General features: G+C 46.8%; 1 protein-coding gene across 2 annotated transcripts; it reads right to left on the bottom strand.

The window, feature by feature from the left end:
• Positions 1-59: 59 nt before the first annotated feature.
• Positions 60-14,535, bottom strand: RAB14 (RAB14, member RAS oncogene family). Of its 2 annotated transcripts, XM_053962027.1 has the most exons (9): positions 14,358-14,535; positions 12,864-12,989; positions 7,485-7,543; positions 6,557-6,610; positions 4,943-5,120; positions 3,836-3,902; positions 2,993-3,080; positions 2,648-2,678; positions 60-2,000 (listed from the first exon to the last, which is right to left on the bottom strand). In XM_053962027.1, exons 3-9 carry the CDS (start codon positions 7,534-7,536, stop codon positions 1,823-1,825), a joined length of 648 nt encoding a protein of 215 aa, XP_053818002.1. In that variant the 5' UTR covers positions 7,537-7,543; positions 12,864-12,989; positions 14,358-14,535; the 3' UTR covers positions 60-1,822. The 2 variants fall into 2 exon arrangements, with proteins under 2 accessions (XP_053818002.1, XP_053818001.1); XM_053962026.1 differs by lacking the exon at positions 12,864-12,989.
• Between the last annotated feature and the right edge of the window lie 1,222 nt (positions 14,536-15,757).

Below are 15,757 nucleotides of genomic sequence, written 5' to 3'. Positions count from 1 at the left end.
CTCAGAGGTCCCACCCTCAGCACAGAAGGCCAGAGCAAGTAACACACAGCAGGGAGGTATCTAGATACAGGTACTTTATTTACAAATATTTAGATTAATAGCATTGTTACATCAAATGAGGAGTACAGCAGTCCAAACAGATCCTTTCTGTGACAGAAACAATGAGACCTACTGTAACTTACTCTGGGAGTACAGGTATTGCACCTCAACAAGCTGTAGTCATTACAACACTGACTTCACATCAGCAGCAGGTCGTGGTCCCTGGGCAAACCCTGGTGCAGCCTTGGGTTAAGCAGGATGCAGGAGCTGGAGATCTTGAACATACCCATCTACTGAGGAACAGGAGTTAAAAAAGGACTAACCAGACAAACAAAGGGACAGCACACGAGTTACCCAAATCCTATTGTCTGCACATTCCAGTTTTGGCTTTTATTTAACATTGACTGTACAATACTCTGGTACCACTGGTTACTTACAAGTCTGAACATTGTAGAGTTTTAGTGTCTAGAGAGGGATTTTGAGACTACTTTGTATTTGAAATGCTGCAGTAAGCCTGAAGTGGGATATTGCATTGTGGTTAAGCACTTACCCCCTTCCATTTTTAAACCTTGTGATGTTTTCCAAGTGAAGCTGCACAAGGAGCCACAGCAAAACCCCACTTTAGTGCAGCAACACCCCCCAGGCGGGGTCACCGCGTGACACCCCCTCACACACAGACCAGGCTGTGGCACCCCAGGAAAGATGTACTTGAAGAAAACCCTTAAAAAAAAAAAAAAAAAAACCTCACAAAGCACTGTTAAAAAATACAAGAGTAGTTAAAAATCCCTAGAGAGCACATGTTGTTCCAACTGCCCAGTTCAGCCTCTGCCCAGTCCCAAAGTTACAGGTACAAAAGCAGGAGGTGTGCGAGAGCCCGGCCACGGCTGAAGCCCGAGAATGCCAAAGAGAAGCAGGCAGAGCACTGCTGAGTGCAGAGGGGAGCATTGCACAGTGCAGAATGAGAGCCACACCCCACTAGTGTTAATGGCTGCGTCCCCAGCACCGTGGGGACCCTGCAAGTGACACCCAGCAGCTGCAGCCCCTGCTGGGCTGCGCTGACACAGGGGCACAGAGAGCTCAGACTGTACAAACAGGGGGTTCTTACACACTGCTCTAATGCCAGGCATCATTTTCTTCATTAAAATCATATACACAGGATGTATTTAACTGTTAGCTCAGTTCCTTCAAATTTTATACATATTTACGTTCTGTTAACAAAGGTAAAGGATAAAAGTGGCAAAAGAATGACGTAAAGCTATTGAGCACAAGAATGAACAGATCGCTTCCCTGCGCCACCCCGACCCCAGCACATCCCACAGGGAATTCTTCCAACAAAAGCACATCATTACAGAGCCCCTCGCTACCATTGGAAGTCATTTCACAGCAAAAACTTATCCTTTACTACTGACAGCTCGAACAGTTAGAGGTGGGGAAGAAAGGCCAAAGATCCATAAAATAAACCATACAAGACAAAGCCCTGCAAAAGTGTAAAATCAGGAGTCCAGCATCAGTGCTCAGTTTAAATTATGTATCGGTGACACTATCACAAGGACAATCAAGGAAAAAAAAACTTCTAGATTTACCATGCAGGAGAGGTTTTATTACTCTACTTGCCTTTGATAACCTGATTACATCTAAAGTTGTTTAGCAGTTTAGTACTGTGTTAAACTTGTCTCAGAGTTTTAATTAAACCCAGTAAGATGTACAGAAGATGGGGAAGCGGTCAAAAGCACCACTCCCTAGAGCCAGAGGTGAGGGGTCAGGAGGAGCCACGGAGGGGTCACTAGCAGCCACAGCCTTCTCTCTGGGGCTGGGGTTCGCTCGTTAGCCGCCCCCCCTGCGGGGCTGACGGTTTGTGCTGCACGCCCGACTCGGCCGCGTTCAGGTCCAGGCTTCCGTCTTGGATGTTCTGGTAGATTTTCTTGGCAGCCTCCAGGAACGCGTCCTCCACGTTCTCTCCACTGCAAGAGAGCAGCAGGAGTTACTGGTGCTGCAGTGCTGCTTCCAGAGGGAGCTGTGCAGGCACTGCCCTGGAGCTGACAGGCACTGTGCCCTCCTCTTCAGCCCAACAGCCCAGCCCCAGGACAGGGCAAGCCCTCCCTGGCCACAACACCCCTATCAGGACCAGCCAGGAATAAGGAATATGTGCCAAAGAACTGAGGAGCAAAAATGAGCCGAGGCATCGAGCCACGTGCACAGGACAATTCTGACAGAGGCTTAAAGGCAAAGGAGCCACTATGGATCAGAACCTCTTTTTGTTACAAAGTTCTGTTGTGACAGGTGCCAGTGGGAGCCACATTTCCTGGTGGCCGTGGAGATCTGCTCCCCAGTGACACAGCCAGCCCCAAGCATGGCACAGCAATTCTTCAGTTACTGGAGGGGCTGGTCATTGCCTACAGACCAAACCTGCAGCTCTGAACAGCCGGGGGAAGGAACCCTTTACACAGTGAACACACCCCACACTCAAATAAGGCCTAAAATCCAAATCAGTTCATTTAAATTCAACCAGTCTTTGCCTGAAATGCAGCCAGAGGTCTCAGTTCCAAGTTACTTTCAAGTCACAGCAAACAGACCAACCTGAACATTACCGCAGGCAAAAGTCACTTACGTTTTTGCACTTGCTTCAAGGAACAATAAACCTGTTCAGAGACAGAGGTTTAACAGTCAGTGCACAACACACCTTAATAAAGAGCCCAAAGTCAGACACACCACAACCTTCCCATTACATGCAAGACACTATTTTAGTACTAAACAAGCTTTTGTGACTATGTCAAGGCATCAACACAAGCTGATTTCTAGAACTACACACAGTTATCAGACTGCCTGGGGCACAGGAGTTTGTACATACAATTCTCTCACTCTGGAAATGTAAGCCTGCAGCTATCAATGCTGAGGATTCACTTTAACATCACTATCTTGTAGGAAAGTACCAGCTCAAGAGAAAAAAACACACCATTTTCTTCAGCAAATTGTTTGGCTTCTTCATATGTAACATCCCTCTGTGCTTCCAGGTCTGCTTTGTTTCCTATGAGGATTATCACCTGGGTCAGGAGAGACAAAGTTAGTCTGGGCCTAGGAGCCTTTTCACTGCCACCTTCATTATTAACGAGACTTTCTGAAAAACCAATGGGAAATAGAAGAGAAGATTATCTAGAGAAGCCATGCTCCTTCAGGAGAGCTCTGCTCTAGCATTCCCCACCCTGGGAAAGCAAGAACAGCATCTCCAGCTGACACTTTCCAAGGCTTTAGGGTGTTCTCATGAGATGAGGTCCTAAAAAACTGCTCTTTACTCATGAAAACTGTACCCTGAGCCACTTCTTGTATTTGTTTAATCACCTGCTAATCCAGACAGAATTTTCAGAGTTTTCTCATCAGTTTGGTGCTAAAGTATTTTAGAGGCATTCAGGAACAGGCTGATATGGGCAGAAAGACCCAGAAGGATCTTCCTCCACAAAACCTGCTCAACTTTTGCTGGAGATGCAATTTACATTCCAGCCTAAGGACAGCATTCATCTCATTACTGACACAAAGCAAGGAGGAGTAACACAAGTCAAGATTGGTCCAGATTTCATCCCAATTTTGTCTCCAACTGCTTCAAACAGACCCTGAAAGGTGAGTGGCACAAGAAGACTTTTAGAGGAAGCCCTTTTGCTGCAGCTGTGATCAGGAAGTGAATCACTGCACTCTGCACGTGGGGACAGGAGCAGTGCAGAAAACACAGGCAGCTCTTGCAGAGACCACTGCAGTGCTCTGGGAGAAGCAATCTTGCTTTTAAGCTAAATGAAGTCAAACTTACAGTATTTGGATTGGTGAGGTTCCTTGCATCTGTCAGCCAGCTGCTTAAGTGATTATACGTACTTCTTCTGCAAAGAATCAAGGGAGGACACTTTTAGCATTTTATAAAATATTTAGGTGCCAACAGCACAGTCAGCATCCAAACACAGCAACATCCATCATCCCTGCTGATCTCCCCACTTCAAGACAGACAAACAGCAGCAGTGTGGACTCAGACTACAAATCCAAGTCAACTTTAAACCCTTGGAGCAGCTCTTACACTGCCAGTGGAAAGCCAGACCAATTCCCACTGCTAGCACACAGCTCTGCACACCGACAAGGCTGGTGCTGTTTTCAACAGAACACATTAAAGGGTTTCCTGTCAAATACCCTTACAGCACACAGTGCAGCAGAACAGCACACCAGTAACAAACTGCAGAAGGTCATGTTTTACTTAAGATTTACACAAGCAGGAAATACACCTACATATGCAAGAAAAAACAAAGAGGTGCCTGAAGAACAGCCCCAGAGGAAGATGAGAGACATGTGAAAGCAAAAGTATTTCACCTTGCATCTGATGCACTATTGCTTGAGCAGCATCTTTAGCTGTAACCTCTAGAGGAAGGCAGGATGGCTGCTGTGCAGTGCCAGGCTGCTGGGGAAGAGGCCCAGGGTCAGGCTGAGGCCAGGCTCTCTCCCCACACACACCACGGGCAGCTCTGCACGTTCACTGCGGCACCGCCGCGCCCTGCTGGGCCCACTGAGGACAGCCCTGCCAGGTGAGCAGCACTGCCACTGCCTCCACAGCAGCAACAGCCACGTGCTGAAGAGCAGATTCTAAGGGCAAAGCCAGTTCTTTAAAACAACTTCAACACCGGCTGAAATGCATATTCCTCAGGCTCAGCAGCATCAAGACTGTCCAAGACAAGCCGCTCACATGATTCCCTGTGTCTCATCTGCAGCTCTTTAACCACGGGGGTATTTAGGTAAGGTGTGGCAGGCATGCACAGCAGGATGCTGCTCATCCAGACACACACAGAGCCTCTGAGCCAAGGGGACAGACCAGACAGTACCTCCAGGGCTGAGCATCCCAACCTCAGCATCACACCCAGAGCTCTGCTGCCCTTACCTGGTGATGTCGTAGACCATGAGAGCTCCTGCTGCTCCTCTGTAGTAGCTCCGTGTGACAGCCCTGAATCTCTCTTGTCCTGCTGTATCCCAAATCTGTAGTTTAATTTTTTGGCCACTAACTTCAATTATTCTTGTGCCAAATTCAACACCAATTGTGTGGGGACAGTCTGCCATAACTGTCATGAAAAATAAGAGCAAAGATCAGATCTTCCTAGGACAAGGTTTCCTTGCTGCAAAAGTATGACTATCACAAGTTTTCAGTTATCTTTACTAGACTTTCAGTTTCTAAAAAAGCATTTTTATAGCTACAGTTCGCAAACTGCATCACTTAACCAGAAATAAAATGCTGTATTTCCTGAGCTGCTGTTAGTTTTAAAAACAGTTATAGAATTCCTTGCCTTCTCTGCTGCTCTTTGGTCATACATATCAGAAGGTACCAAGTCAGCTGACTCCCAGTCTATCCTTGCAGAAGGTTAACTATTTTAATGCAGTAGGAAAAGATAATTCTTAGGGAATTACCAAGAAAGATGCAGTTAAAAAGTCTGTCACATCTTCAAAAACAAACACCCAAGTTGTTTCAGACAGGGCAATAGCACGACTGTCCAAGAAAATGCCAGTTTCATAAGTAGCTACAAACACATCAAATCCAAAAAGGCATCTTTCTAGTTATGATAAACTTACGTTAATGAGCTCATCTTTGAGGAAGATCAAGAAAATACAGACAGGATGAGGACCTAATCAGGCTACCTAGAGTCAGGGGCAGTCTCACAGCAGAGGTGTTTGGCACATTAGTTTGGTTTTACTGCTTTGGCTTGGTGCTGGCAGAACATTCTCCTCATGGACAATTTGAGCATGTGCAAAATGGCTTTTGAATAACTGGCTGATACTGCATTTTCATTAAAAACAACAGTCAGAAGTTCCTATTTCTACTGGAAAACAAATATTTTAACTGCAGCTCCTACCCACTTGTTACCACATCTCAAGTAGCACGTGGTGATGTCAGTACTGAGAAATACCTCCAGACTTACTCACTGAGTGAGGTAACAGCTGCTGCAAACCCCAATGCAACACATACAGGAGAAACTGAAGCTAATTCTTAATTAGTGATGCTAAACACGAGACAATGTTTCAGCTGAGAGAGACTGCAGCAAGCCCTAAACCATCACCCAGGGCAGGCCAAGTGTCCTGCAGGGCTGCTTAAGGGTGCAAAGAAGGACTCAAAACAAAATAATTCCCTTTTTTTCCTTTTGAACTCCTTAACAGCACTAAAAACTCCAACTGCTTGTGATCAAGCTACACCAATATTGAAAACATGCAACGCTCAGACAAGAAATTTCTTTGTCCATATCAAAATCCACAGAAAAGCTGTAAAATCAGATCCAGTCTTCCCACTCCTCACAGGCAGGATTGGCTGGAGCAGGTTTTGCCATATTACAATACATCAATATTTGTTTCTGCATCTGCTGAAGTCAAACCAAAAATGGGACCCAGTACAATCCAAACTCATGGAGACTAAGACAGACACCAAATCGAGCTCATGCATGATGGAAACAGGCAGGGAAAAGGGATGAAAATGCCAGTTAGAATAAATACCATGAACTGAAATACTCACACTTCTTTTCTGTGAATTGATGAAGCAAACAGGACTTTCCTACACCCATGTCCCCTGTTACAGAAAGAATAGTTAAATCATTGTTGCAACAGGCACATTTTCTTCCTCCCACACAACAAATGGTACAGAGACATTAATTTCCCAGGTCAGATGGGCAGTGTTGTATCCCTGGCTATATCCTTGAATTTATCAACTTGCCACTAAAGCTTTGGTTACAGGTACAGCTTGCAAGCAAGAGCAGAACACTCAGGAAATAGCTAATTTGTATGACTGATTTTATAATTGTATTTCACAAGGTTCTAAAAAGTACAGCTGAAGAAACTGAAACGTAAAATATACTTGGTGCTTGCTCCTGACTTACTGTGGTAAGAACATCAAAAATACTGACAACCATGCAGAACACCTCAAGAAATTGCTTTATTTCCACTGATCCTCTTGCACAATGCCAGGAGTGAGACACAGCAAGATCTTTTAAGAACCAACTTTTCCAGAGGCTGAGGCTGTCACAGCAGCCTGACTTATAAACCTGCAGAGCATTTACACCTACACAAGGTCATTAACAATTAAACAATTAACAGCAAAACCAGTTCTTCCAGGACAGCAATAAATGCAATCCCTTAGAGTCCCTGACTAAGCAGGCAAGGAAGCTGCACCTAAAAGCAACATTTAAACACAAAAATACAGCCTGAGAGAGGTTTATGAGCCTCATGCAATGGTTTCCAATCAGCACTCATGCCTTCAACATAAATTCTAAAACCTTTGAGATTAATGATGCAAAATGCTGCAGTAAATGCTAAAGCTGCAGAGAAATGTGGTGACCTGTGGGGACTGAGGTGGGACAAGCACGAACTGAAAGCAGCTTGGCACAGCCAACCATTCTCATGTATCCACACAGAACACACACAGGTGGGAGCCCAGTGGTACTTACCAATAATGATGTACTTAAAGATGTAGGAATAGTTGTAAGGTGCAGTTGCCATTGTGGCACTAAAATAAAAAACAGAACATGTCAGAAATTATACTTTTTTCCCTCAAGGCGACCCAAATAATCCAGTTTAGTTCATATAAACAAAAAAACCCTTCCTCTTCCTCTCTCCCATAACCACCCTTTCATTCACAGTTCAAATCTGTGTCGTTCCCCAGTCACTGAATTAGTGGCACAGCCAGCCAGCAAAGTTCCCACAGTTTGCTCTGAGCCCCTGTCAGTGAGGTCTCCAAGCAGAAACACACTCTGGGGTAGTACTGGTAATCAATTTTATCCAGAAGGACTGAAAGCTGTTGAAAAGCTCAGTCCCTCCTTGCTCTGCACAGTCACTGCCAGACCAGCACTCACCCGCCAAAGAGCCGATGTATCAACCAAAAAGAAAATCTGACTCCAGCACAAAATGTGAAGAGATTTAACAAAACCAGCAAGTTGGAACTATTACCTCACACTTCTGAGACTTGCAACAGCAACAAAGGAAGCAGTGCAGCTTGCAGCAAACAGCTAAGATTTAAAAGAATGCTGTAGTAGCCTTAACTGGGGCCTGGGGTGCTGCTTGTCCATGGTGGAAAAGCGCTGCAAGCCACAAATCGGATGTTCAGGAAGTTGGTTAACATCTCTGTGGCTTTGTCAGCACAGCAGTGCTACAGCAAGGCTGCTGAGCAGTTTCTCTTTTTTAAAAGCAGCCAAAATACTTCTAACATTCTAGAATTTTCCTAAATGTAGCGGGAATTAGAACTGGCTTCGGCTGTCTAAATCTGCAAGGAGTAAAAGCTGACTTGCTAATTAACAGGTCACCTAGCCAGGATTACACTTCTGTAAGGGCCAGATGTTGGCAGGTAACATTAAAGATGGGAAATGCCTGCTTTGGTCCCAGCTTTAAGTTAAACTGGATCCACTGATCAGTTAAGCAAGTGGAAAATTTCTAGCAGGAATTCAGCACTTCCCTTGCTGCTCCTGCAGGGCAGATAGCCAGCCATTACAAACACATGGTACTCCTTACAAGGAACACTGCTGGAGCCTAGAAAGATTTTCATTAGGTCATGTGTCATTCACATGACAAATGAAACCAATACTGGAAAGAAATACAAACAGAGGAAAGCTTCCTAGGCTTGGGACTTTCTCAAAAGCAAAGCAGTGTTCCTTGCAGCACAATTAATCCCTCTCACTGAACTGCAGTCGTAAGAAAGATGAACAAATCTCATTCCCAGCACAGAGCCAGCAGCCTCTGCTTCCCAGCACTGAGATTTGAGGCAAACATGCTTATCTAGACCTGGGAGGGGAACAACTCCCAGAGCAGCTAAGAAGGGTTTACTGAGTGCCAGGCACTGCTCTGCACCTTGTCTTCCCTCCAGGCCTGGCTCAGGAGATGGAAACACTCGGTCCTTCTGTCCCAAGCAGAACACAAAGCACCTCTGCTAAATCCTAGAGACACACACGGTTCTACTAAACCAGGTTTATTCCAAGATAGGAAATAAAGTGGCAGTTTTGGACACTAATTCACCAAGCAAGCCAGCAGCTTTACTGCCTTATTTCCTGGAAGATTCCAGAATTACAGTACCAGCTTCAACAAGTGCACGGGTTATTTTCAACAGCAGTAAATAAAGACAAGTCACTGCTCCATATTGAGTTGCAAAGGAATGTGTCACTGTGGAAACATCCAGTCCTTCAAGTTTCCTGAACATCTTCACACATTATGTTCTTTTTCTTCTCCAGCATGTCCCAGCACAGTAAATTTGGCACACAAAGGACACGTTCCTGCAGGACCCTTCACCTGCCACCTCCTTTCTGGGCAGGGCAGGAGCACCATGCTCACAGCTCAGCTCCATTTGATGGCACACAGGGCTAAACTGGGGTCCTTGAGGCAACTGCAAGTATAAAAGAAAGCTTGAACCAACTGATTCATACATGCAAGTACTTCAGGAGGAGAGTGGGAAGTGCCCTGTTTTCCAGAGAGAACAGCTGAGTGTTACAGCCACAAGACACCAAGAGCACCAATATGCACCAAAGATCTCCTGTGCATTCTAAGGATGGAAATATCCAGTAACTTATGCTGTTAAAAAACCCAACCAAACCAACCAGCACCGTGAACTCCAGGACAGGGAACCAGCCACCTGTGTGGCTATGAAATCTGCAGAAGCCTGCGTGCCCTCTCTTCCTCCCAAGACCAGGAGGCCAAGGAATGCCAAGTACTCCCAAACACAAGGAAGTTTCATGTTTCTGAGCACATGACTTGAGGATATCACTGTGTGGTAAACAATGTTGTACTGCTCTGCTGTTCCAACCAGGAGGGAAATGATCCTGCTTTCCAAGTCTGGGAAGTGAGGAGGACTTTATTTAAAGCATGAACAGACCAGGAACTCAGTGCAGTCTCTGTCACAAACTGAATTTGAAGTGCACCTCAACTAGATCTTCATTGCTAAATATACAGCTCTGATTGTCAGACTGTTTCTGCTTGCTGAGATATGCCCATTTCATTATGCCCTCTAAGTAAAAAAGTCTTAATGATGCTATTTCAATACAAAAAACTACTGGTATTGCATTTATTCCAAGGGTCACATTACAGGAAAGATTCTGAAATACTCCAAACCATTAGTAAAGGTCAGGAATATTTTCTGGGGAACAGATGATTCCTTTAAATAAAAAATCAAAAACCCAAGCAATACTAAAACAAACAAATAAACTTTTAAACACTCAAATTCCAATAAGGATTAGCAGGAATTCAAACTGTACTGATCTTGGAATAGAAGTGATATTCCACAAGGACTCTGTGCTGAAGGAGGAAAAAAAAAAAAAAAAACACAAACTAAACACAGAAACCCTGCTGAGAATTCAGCCTTGGAAAACTGACCACCTCAGCATTTACTGCAGACGAAAGAAGGAAGTCCAGACAAGAACAGGGCACAAGAGGGGTCAGTAAATTCTAAACTATCAGCTACATGTCAATGCAAAGGGTTGATGCCTTGATAGGCATCACCCCTCTGTAGGAACTCGTTCTGCCTCCACCCTCTCTGTTCCAGACACGTGAATCTCGGCAATTCCAACAGGGAGGATGGGGATTTCCTCCTGGGAGAGCAAGAACTGCAGGGCTGAGAAAGTTGCCCATAAATATCCACAGCTCAGCCTCAGCCACTGCTGGCACTGTGCACTGTGCCATCAAAGTTAACCAGCCATGAGTTTACTGCTAACAGAAAGCAGAAGTTTAGTCTGGGAGCTTGGCCTACCTGCCATCCTTCTTCCGGGAAGGGCTGCCAGCTCAGCCTTGGCTCCCTCCTCCCAGGTAAGGCTGCCCTGGAGCCCAGAGCATTATTGCAGGATGGCCACTGGCCAGAGGATCTCACTGAGCACAGATTTATGCTCATTTTAAAGCCTATACAATTCATTTCTGTATTACGTTAAGATTGGAAATTCTGCAGTGAGCAGTGTCACCAAATATTTCCCATATATCAACTTCTTAGAGAATTTTTAAAAAAATAAAGTTAAAGATGACCTTAATGAGACACCAGTACATCTACATCTCCTCTAATCAACAAGCACTACACAGATATTTAGAAATCTCACAGCAGCCTTATTTCAAGTATCAGCTACATCTGTACTTCCTGAGATAAGATTGTTCTGAGCACACTGCTATAACATTCTTTATCAGTAACATAACTGTAAATATCAGATTCACACCAGCCTTTTTGAGACCTGTGCAGTTCCTTCCAGTTCAAGGACACAGTTTTAACTCTTCACTGGATATCATTTACAGTAAGAAATTTAGTATCTCTATGCTCACCAAGAAGCAGGTGTGTTATGAAAGGAGACCAGAACCTGCATGCAGAGGGTTTATTAAACACTGCTGTGGTTCATACCACCAGCTACTGGATGGCCCATGTGCAGGGATGAGAGCTGGGGAAAAAACCACCACCTTCAAACTCAGCACTGCCCAGTTGTTACTGGTTCCCTGCAAAGCACAGCACTCTGCAGCCGGGGAACCACAGGGTAGCTACTCTGAAGCAAAAGGTATTTTGTAGTCCATCTGGGCAGCCAGGTGTTCTCCAAGGATGTGCAGTAGTAAAAGCTCTCACAGTTGAAGCTGCAGATTACTTGGATGTTAATTAACAGACAACAATAAGATTGGTAAGGGGGAGGAGCTGGAGAGAGGTAGAATTGTTTCATTTCCTAATTGCACTTTTCCCCTGATAAGGACTTTTGTCAAGCACGCAGAACAATGTGGTTCAACTGGTACCTCACTTCAGCAGGCTAGCAGAAAGAGTCTGTGAGTGCTTCAGTTATGGTCACCTGTCAGATCACAGCACACTGAAGGCAATAAGAGTTCTGTTATCAATTCATTCACCCAAGCACCGAATTCCCATAGGTCTATTGTCCACAGCAGTCTATGAGGTTTGCTACAATTAAATTCCACTGTGGTTCTCTGCCTTTCACACAGCAAGGACATTCAGGTCTTCCTAAACCACATCAACATCTCAGCTCTCTTTAAGATGATGTTCTGCAGCCACCCTGCTCTGCTTATTTATTCATTTTTGCAGGCTTGGCTTTACAAAGCCCTGCTGAGCCTGATTCCTGAGGAGTCCCAGAGCCTGCTGCAGCCTTCACACCTGTCTGACAACATCACTTGTTGCTGGCCAGTTCTTTACTCATCCCTCAGCTCTTCCAGAGTCATCCTCCCTTGCTTCCCCCACCTGGATTTCACCAAAGCATCCAATCAGCACAAGACAGGAAATTTGGCTGAGCTGATCTCTGTTCACCCAGCAGCCTCTGGGAGCTGCTGTCCAGGACCACTTTGCATTTCCTTACTATTCCCACCTCCAGCAGCACACGAGGCCTGCAGGCTCTGGGGCTCAGACTGCAGCCCTGCAGAGCCCTTTCCAGGCTGTTCTTGAAGAAATGCATTTGATAAATGTCCCCTAACCATGTCAAACACTCAACCCAGCCTGAGGCCTAGGCTTCACAGGCCTTCACTTCTTCCTCCAGGAGAACTTCATTTTTCTTTTAAAATCCAAGCTACATAACACACTACCTTCACTTTCTGACTTTCCTCACCAGCTCTCCAGTCACACCCACGTTGTCCTGGTTATCCTTCTACTGGTTTCACATCCTGCTTCATTAAGTTACTCCACTTTGCTTCCTAAACTTCCTGCATTTATACGTGCACACCTCAATTCTCCCTAACCACACCCCAGCAGCAGAGCTGAACTCATCACTGCCTACCTGTCCTCATCAGCTCGAGCCCCTTCTGCCATGGCCCTCCCCTCAGCCACCCTTTATCCACTTCTATTTCCTCACTTATCCTACTCTCCTCTTCCTACAGAACACTCCAACCTGTTGTGTGTCTGTTCACAGCAGGAGAACCGAGGTCCAGAGATACCAGTAAGTTTGGGGCAGCATATACAAAACCAGAAGAGTTTTCTGTCATTCCAACAGATCAGAACACTCTGGAGCCACCACCTAGGAAAACACAAGTCACAGACGTTTTAGGTAAATATTAACTAAGAGTTACCTCCTGTTTCAGGAAGATTCAGCAAAATGAGAATCAATCTTAACCAGGTTTCATTAGATGCCCAGGAGTGAGCAGGTAGTTTTAAAGTATTATTTACATTTTACATCCCAGTAACTCCAGTAGAACAGGTTTGTTTCCAAACTGCTGTCCTTCCTAAGAACTCCTCATTTTTTTCTGTTACTCATAAAATGGAAAAGAGGAACTTCTTCCTTGCACTCAGACCTATGACATTTTCAAATCCCTACAGGAAGCTAGCAAATTCCTTTATAAACCATATTAAATTGTGACATTTAGTAATTAAACTGCCCAAGGTATTTTCTTCCCATCAGCAAGTACTGCCCAAGCACAAGGGCCCCTCAGTCCAAACCAGGACAGGAATCAATGCCAGGCAACACCTTCCACGGGATAACATCTGTAAAAGATGTGGTGACTTGGGGTTTAGGATGCAGCCAACCTGAGGGAATGCTGTTCACTAAGGGGCTCTGTCACCTCTGAAAAGCATCCCCACACAGACCTACCCTGCTTCAGAGCAAAAGCCACAGCGAGTAACCTCCAGTGCAGACACCACCTCTCGCTGGTTTTAGTGCAAGGATAATTCAGCACAACTCCAATTCAAGACAAAGCTACCAAAACACATGTTGTGGATACTTAAGTGTGCTGCAAACAGGCAATAAACAATTAAAAGAACGAAAATAATTTCTCTTTAGCCTCAATAAGCTTTGACAAAAAAAAAAACCCCAAACCAGTCTAGAATACTTTCGCTGCTTTCTCAAATAGGAAGTGGCTTTTCCCTCAAGCCTCAAAGTTATTTTTCTGTCAAAGTTCATGACGGCACAGGTCAATATAACAAAAGCAGAGATAACGCTGCACATCGGCCACATATACGGTGCAATATACACATACACACCCTACGTGCAACTGCAACAGCTCGTAAGGGGGAGATATAAAAACACACATATAAAAATATCGCCTGTGGCCGGCTGTTTGCTGGTGGCGTTGCCGACTGTGCGGTGCCGAGGAGCAGCGGGAGGCGGCGGTGACACAGAGCGAAGCGGCCTAGTCCTGCCCGCAGCCTCACCCGCTCGGCCCGGCCGCCCCTTCCCCTCCCTGCCGGCCCCGGGGCCCGCCCGCAGCGCCCACGGGGCCGCACGGCGCCCTGCGGGCCCGCGGCTCGGGGCGGCACCGGCACGGAGCGCCGCCGACCGGGACCCGCCCCGGTCCGCCCGGCCCGGCCCGGCCCGGCCCGGCGGAGCCCCGGCGCGGGGCCTGGCGCTGCAGGCCCGGCCGGGCGGGCGGGCCTGCCGGCCCCCCCGTACCTGTGCTCGGGGCTCAGGGAGCTGTGCAGCGCGGCTGTGCGGGCGGTGCCCGGTGCCCCGCGGGCTTGTGGCTCGGCTCGGTCCGGGCTCGCTCCGCTGCCTCAGACGCGGCTCCGCTGCGCCCCCATCACCCCCGCAGCCAAGATGGCGGCGCCCCTCGCACGGGGTTTCCCCTCCCACTCTCGACGGGCGCCGGGGCCGCACAAAGAGTGGGCGCGAGGGCGCCGCGGCGCAGCCAATCACGGCGGCCGCTGCCCGGCGGGGCCCCGCCCACCGCGCCGGCGCGAGGGGCGGGGCCTCGCGGGGCGGGGCCGGGGCGGGGCGGGGCGTGGCGGGAGCGCGCGCCCTCAGGCGGAGGAGCGGCGGCGGCGCCTCAGGGCGGAGCGGGGCCGCGGAAAATCCCGGATTTCCGCGCTGCTCTCGGGGAAAACGGCACGGAAAGCAACAGCGAGCCGCCCTGGAAGCCTCAGCTCGCCGGGAAATGCTGAGAACGGAGCGGCACGGCGCAGGTACGGGGCTGTCGCAGTGTGCAGCACCGCTGAGGGGCTCCAGAGCTCCCCGTGTGTCTCCAGGCTCAGCCTCCGGTGCGAGGCCGCGTCCCGTGAAGTGCTCGAAGGTGTTCATTTGAGCTTTGAGCATTTTAAATCGGCTTTTTAAACCCTTGTGGCATGAGATCCTAAAGACCTAAAACCACAACATACCGCCCAAATCTCACAGTTCACGGGATTTAAAAAAAAAATAAATCAGTGGTTCAGGAGATGTGAAAGTGTATGAATAAATTTTCCCCAATAAGGATTTCATTTCAGTCCCACACATTATGGAAATCATCAAATCCTGCTGTGGGTCAGTGTCCAAGATTCAAATTGCAGCTTCCCCACTGCCATAACATTTCTGTGGAAGTATTTTCCAGAATGGGCATTTTCCATCTCCATTACTGTGACATTACTAATTCCATTTCCTTAGTTGAGCAACATCCAGGGAATCCTCTGCTTTCCATGAATCAGCCACCCCCTAATTATTACTCAACCTCTACCAGGGAGAAACTGCATGGTAGATAACACTCCATGTTGTCTGGGCAGAAACCTCATAGAGTGAAAAGCACTGATGAAAAACAATTAGAATTCTTTTCCCCTTTATCCACATGCTAAACAAATCTCTGAGTGATAAAAAGCAAAGATTCAATAGAAGAATACAAAACCTGCTGGCGATGTAGTAGAGATGTAGGACTCCTGTCAGTTATTGTCAGCGTTCCAACTTCAAAACAGATAACAGTGTGCAACAGAATCCTTTTCAAGTTTTGCAAAACCTTATATGGAGTGACTTTTACTAGAAAAATAGGTCAAAACGAGCCAGTGAGAATGATTTCCACGAGAGGGAGCCTTTAAACGGAAAATGACCTG

Source organism: Vidua chalybeata, chromosome 21, assembly GCF_026979565.1.
Source record: "Vidua chalybeata isolate OUT-0048 chromosome 21, bVidCha1 merged haplotype, whole genome shotgun sequence".
Taxonomy (NCBI): Eukaryota; Metazoa; Chordata; class Aves; order Passeriformes; family Viduidae; genus Vidua; species Vidua chalybeata.
This window is presented reverse-complemented; position numbering and strand designations above follow the sequence as displayed.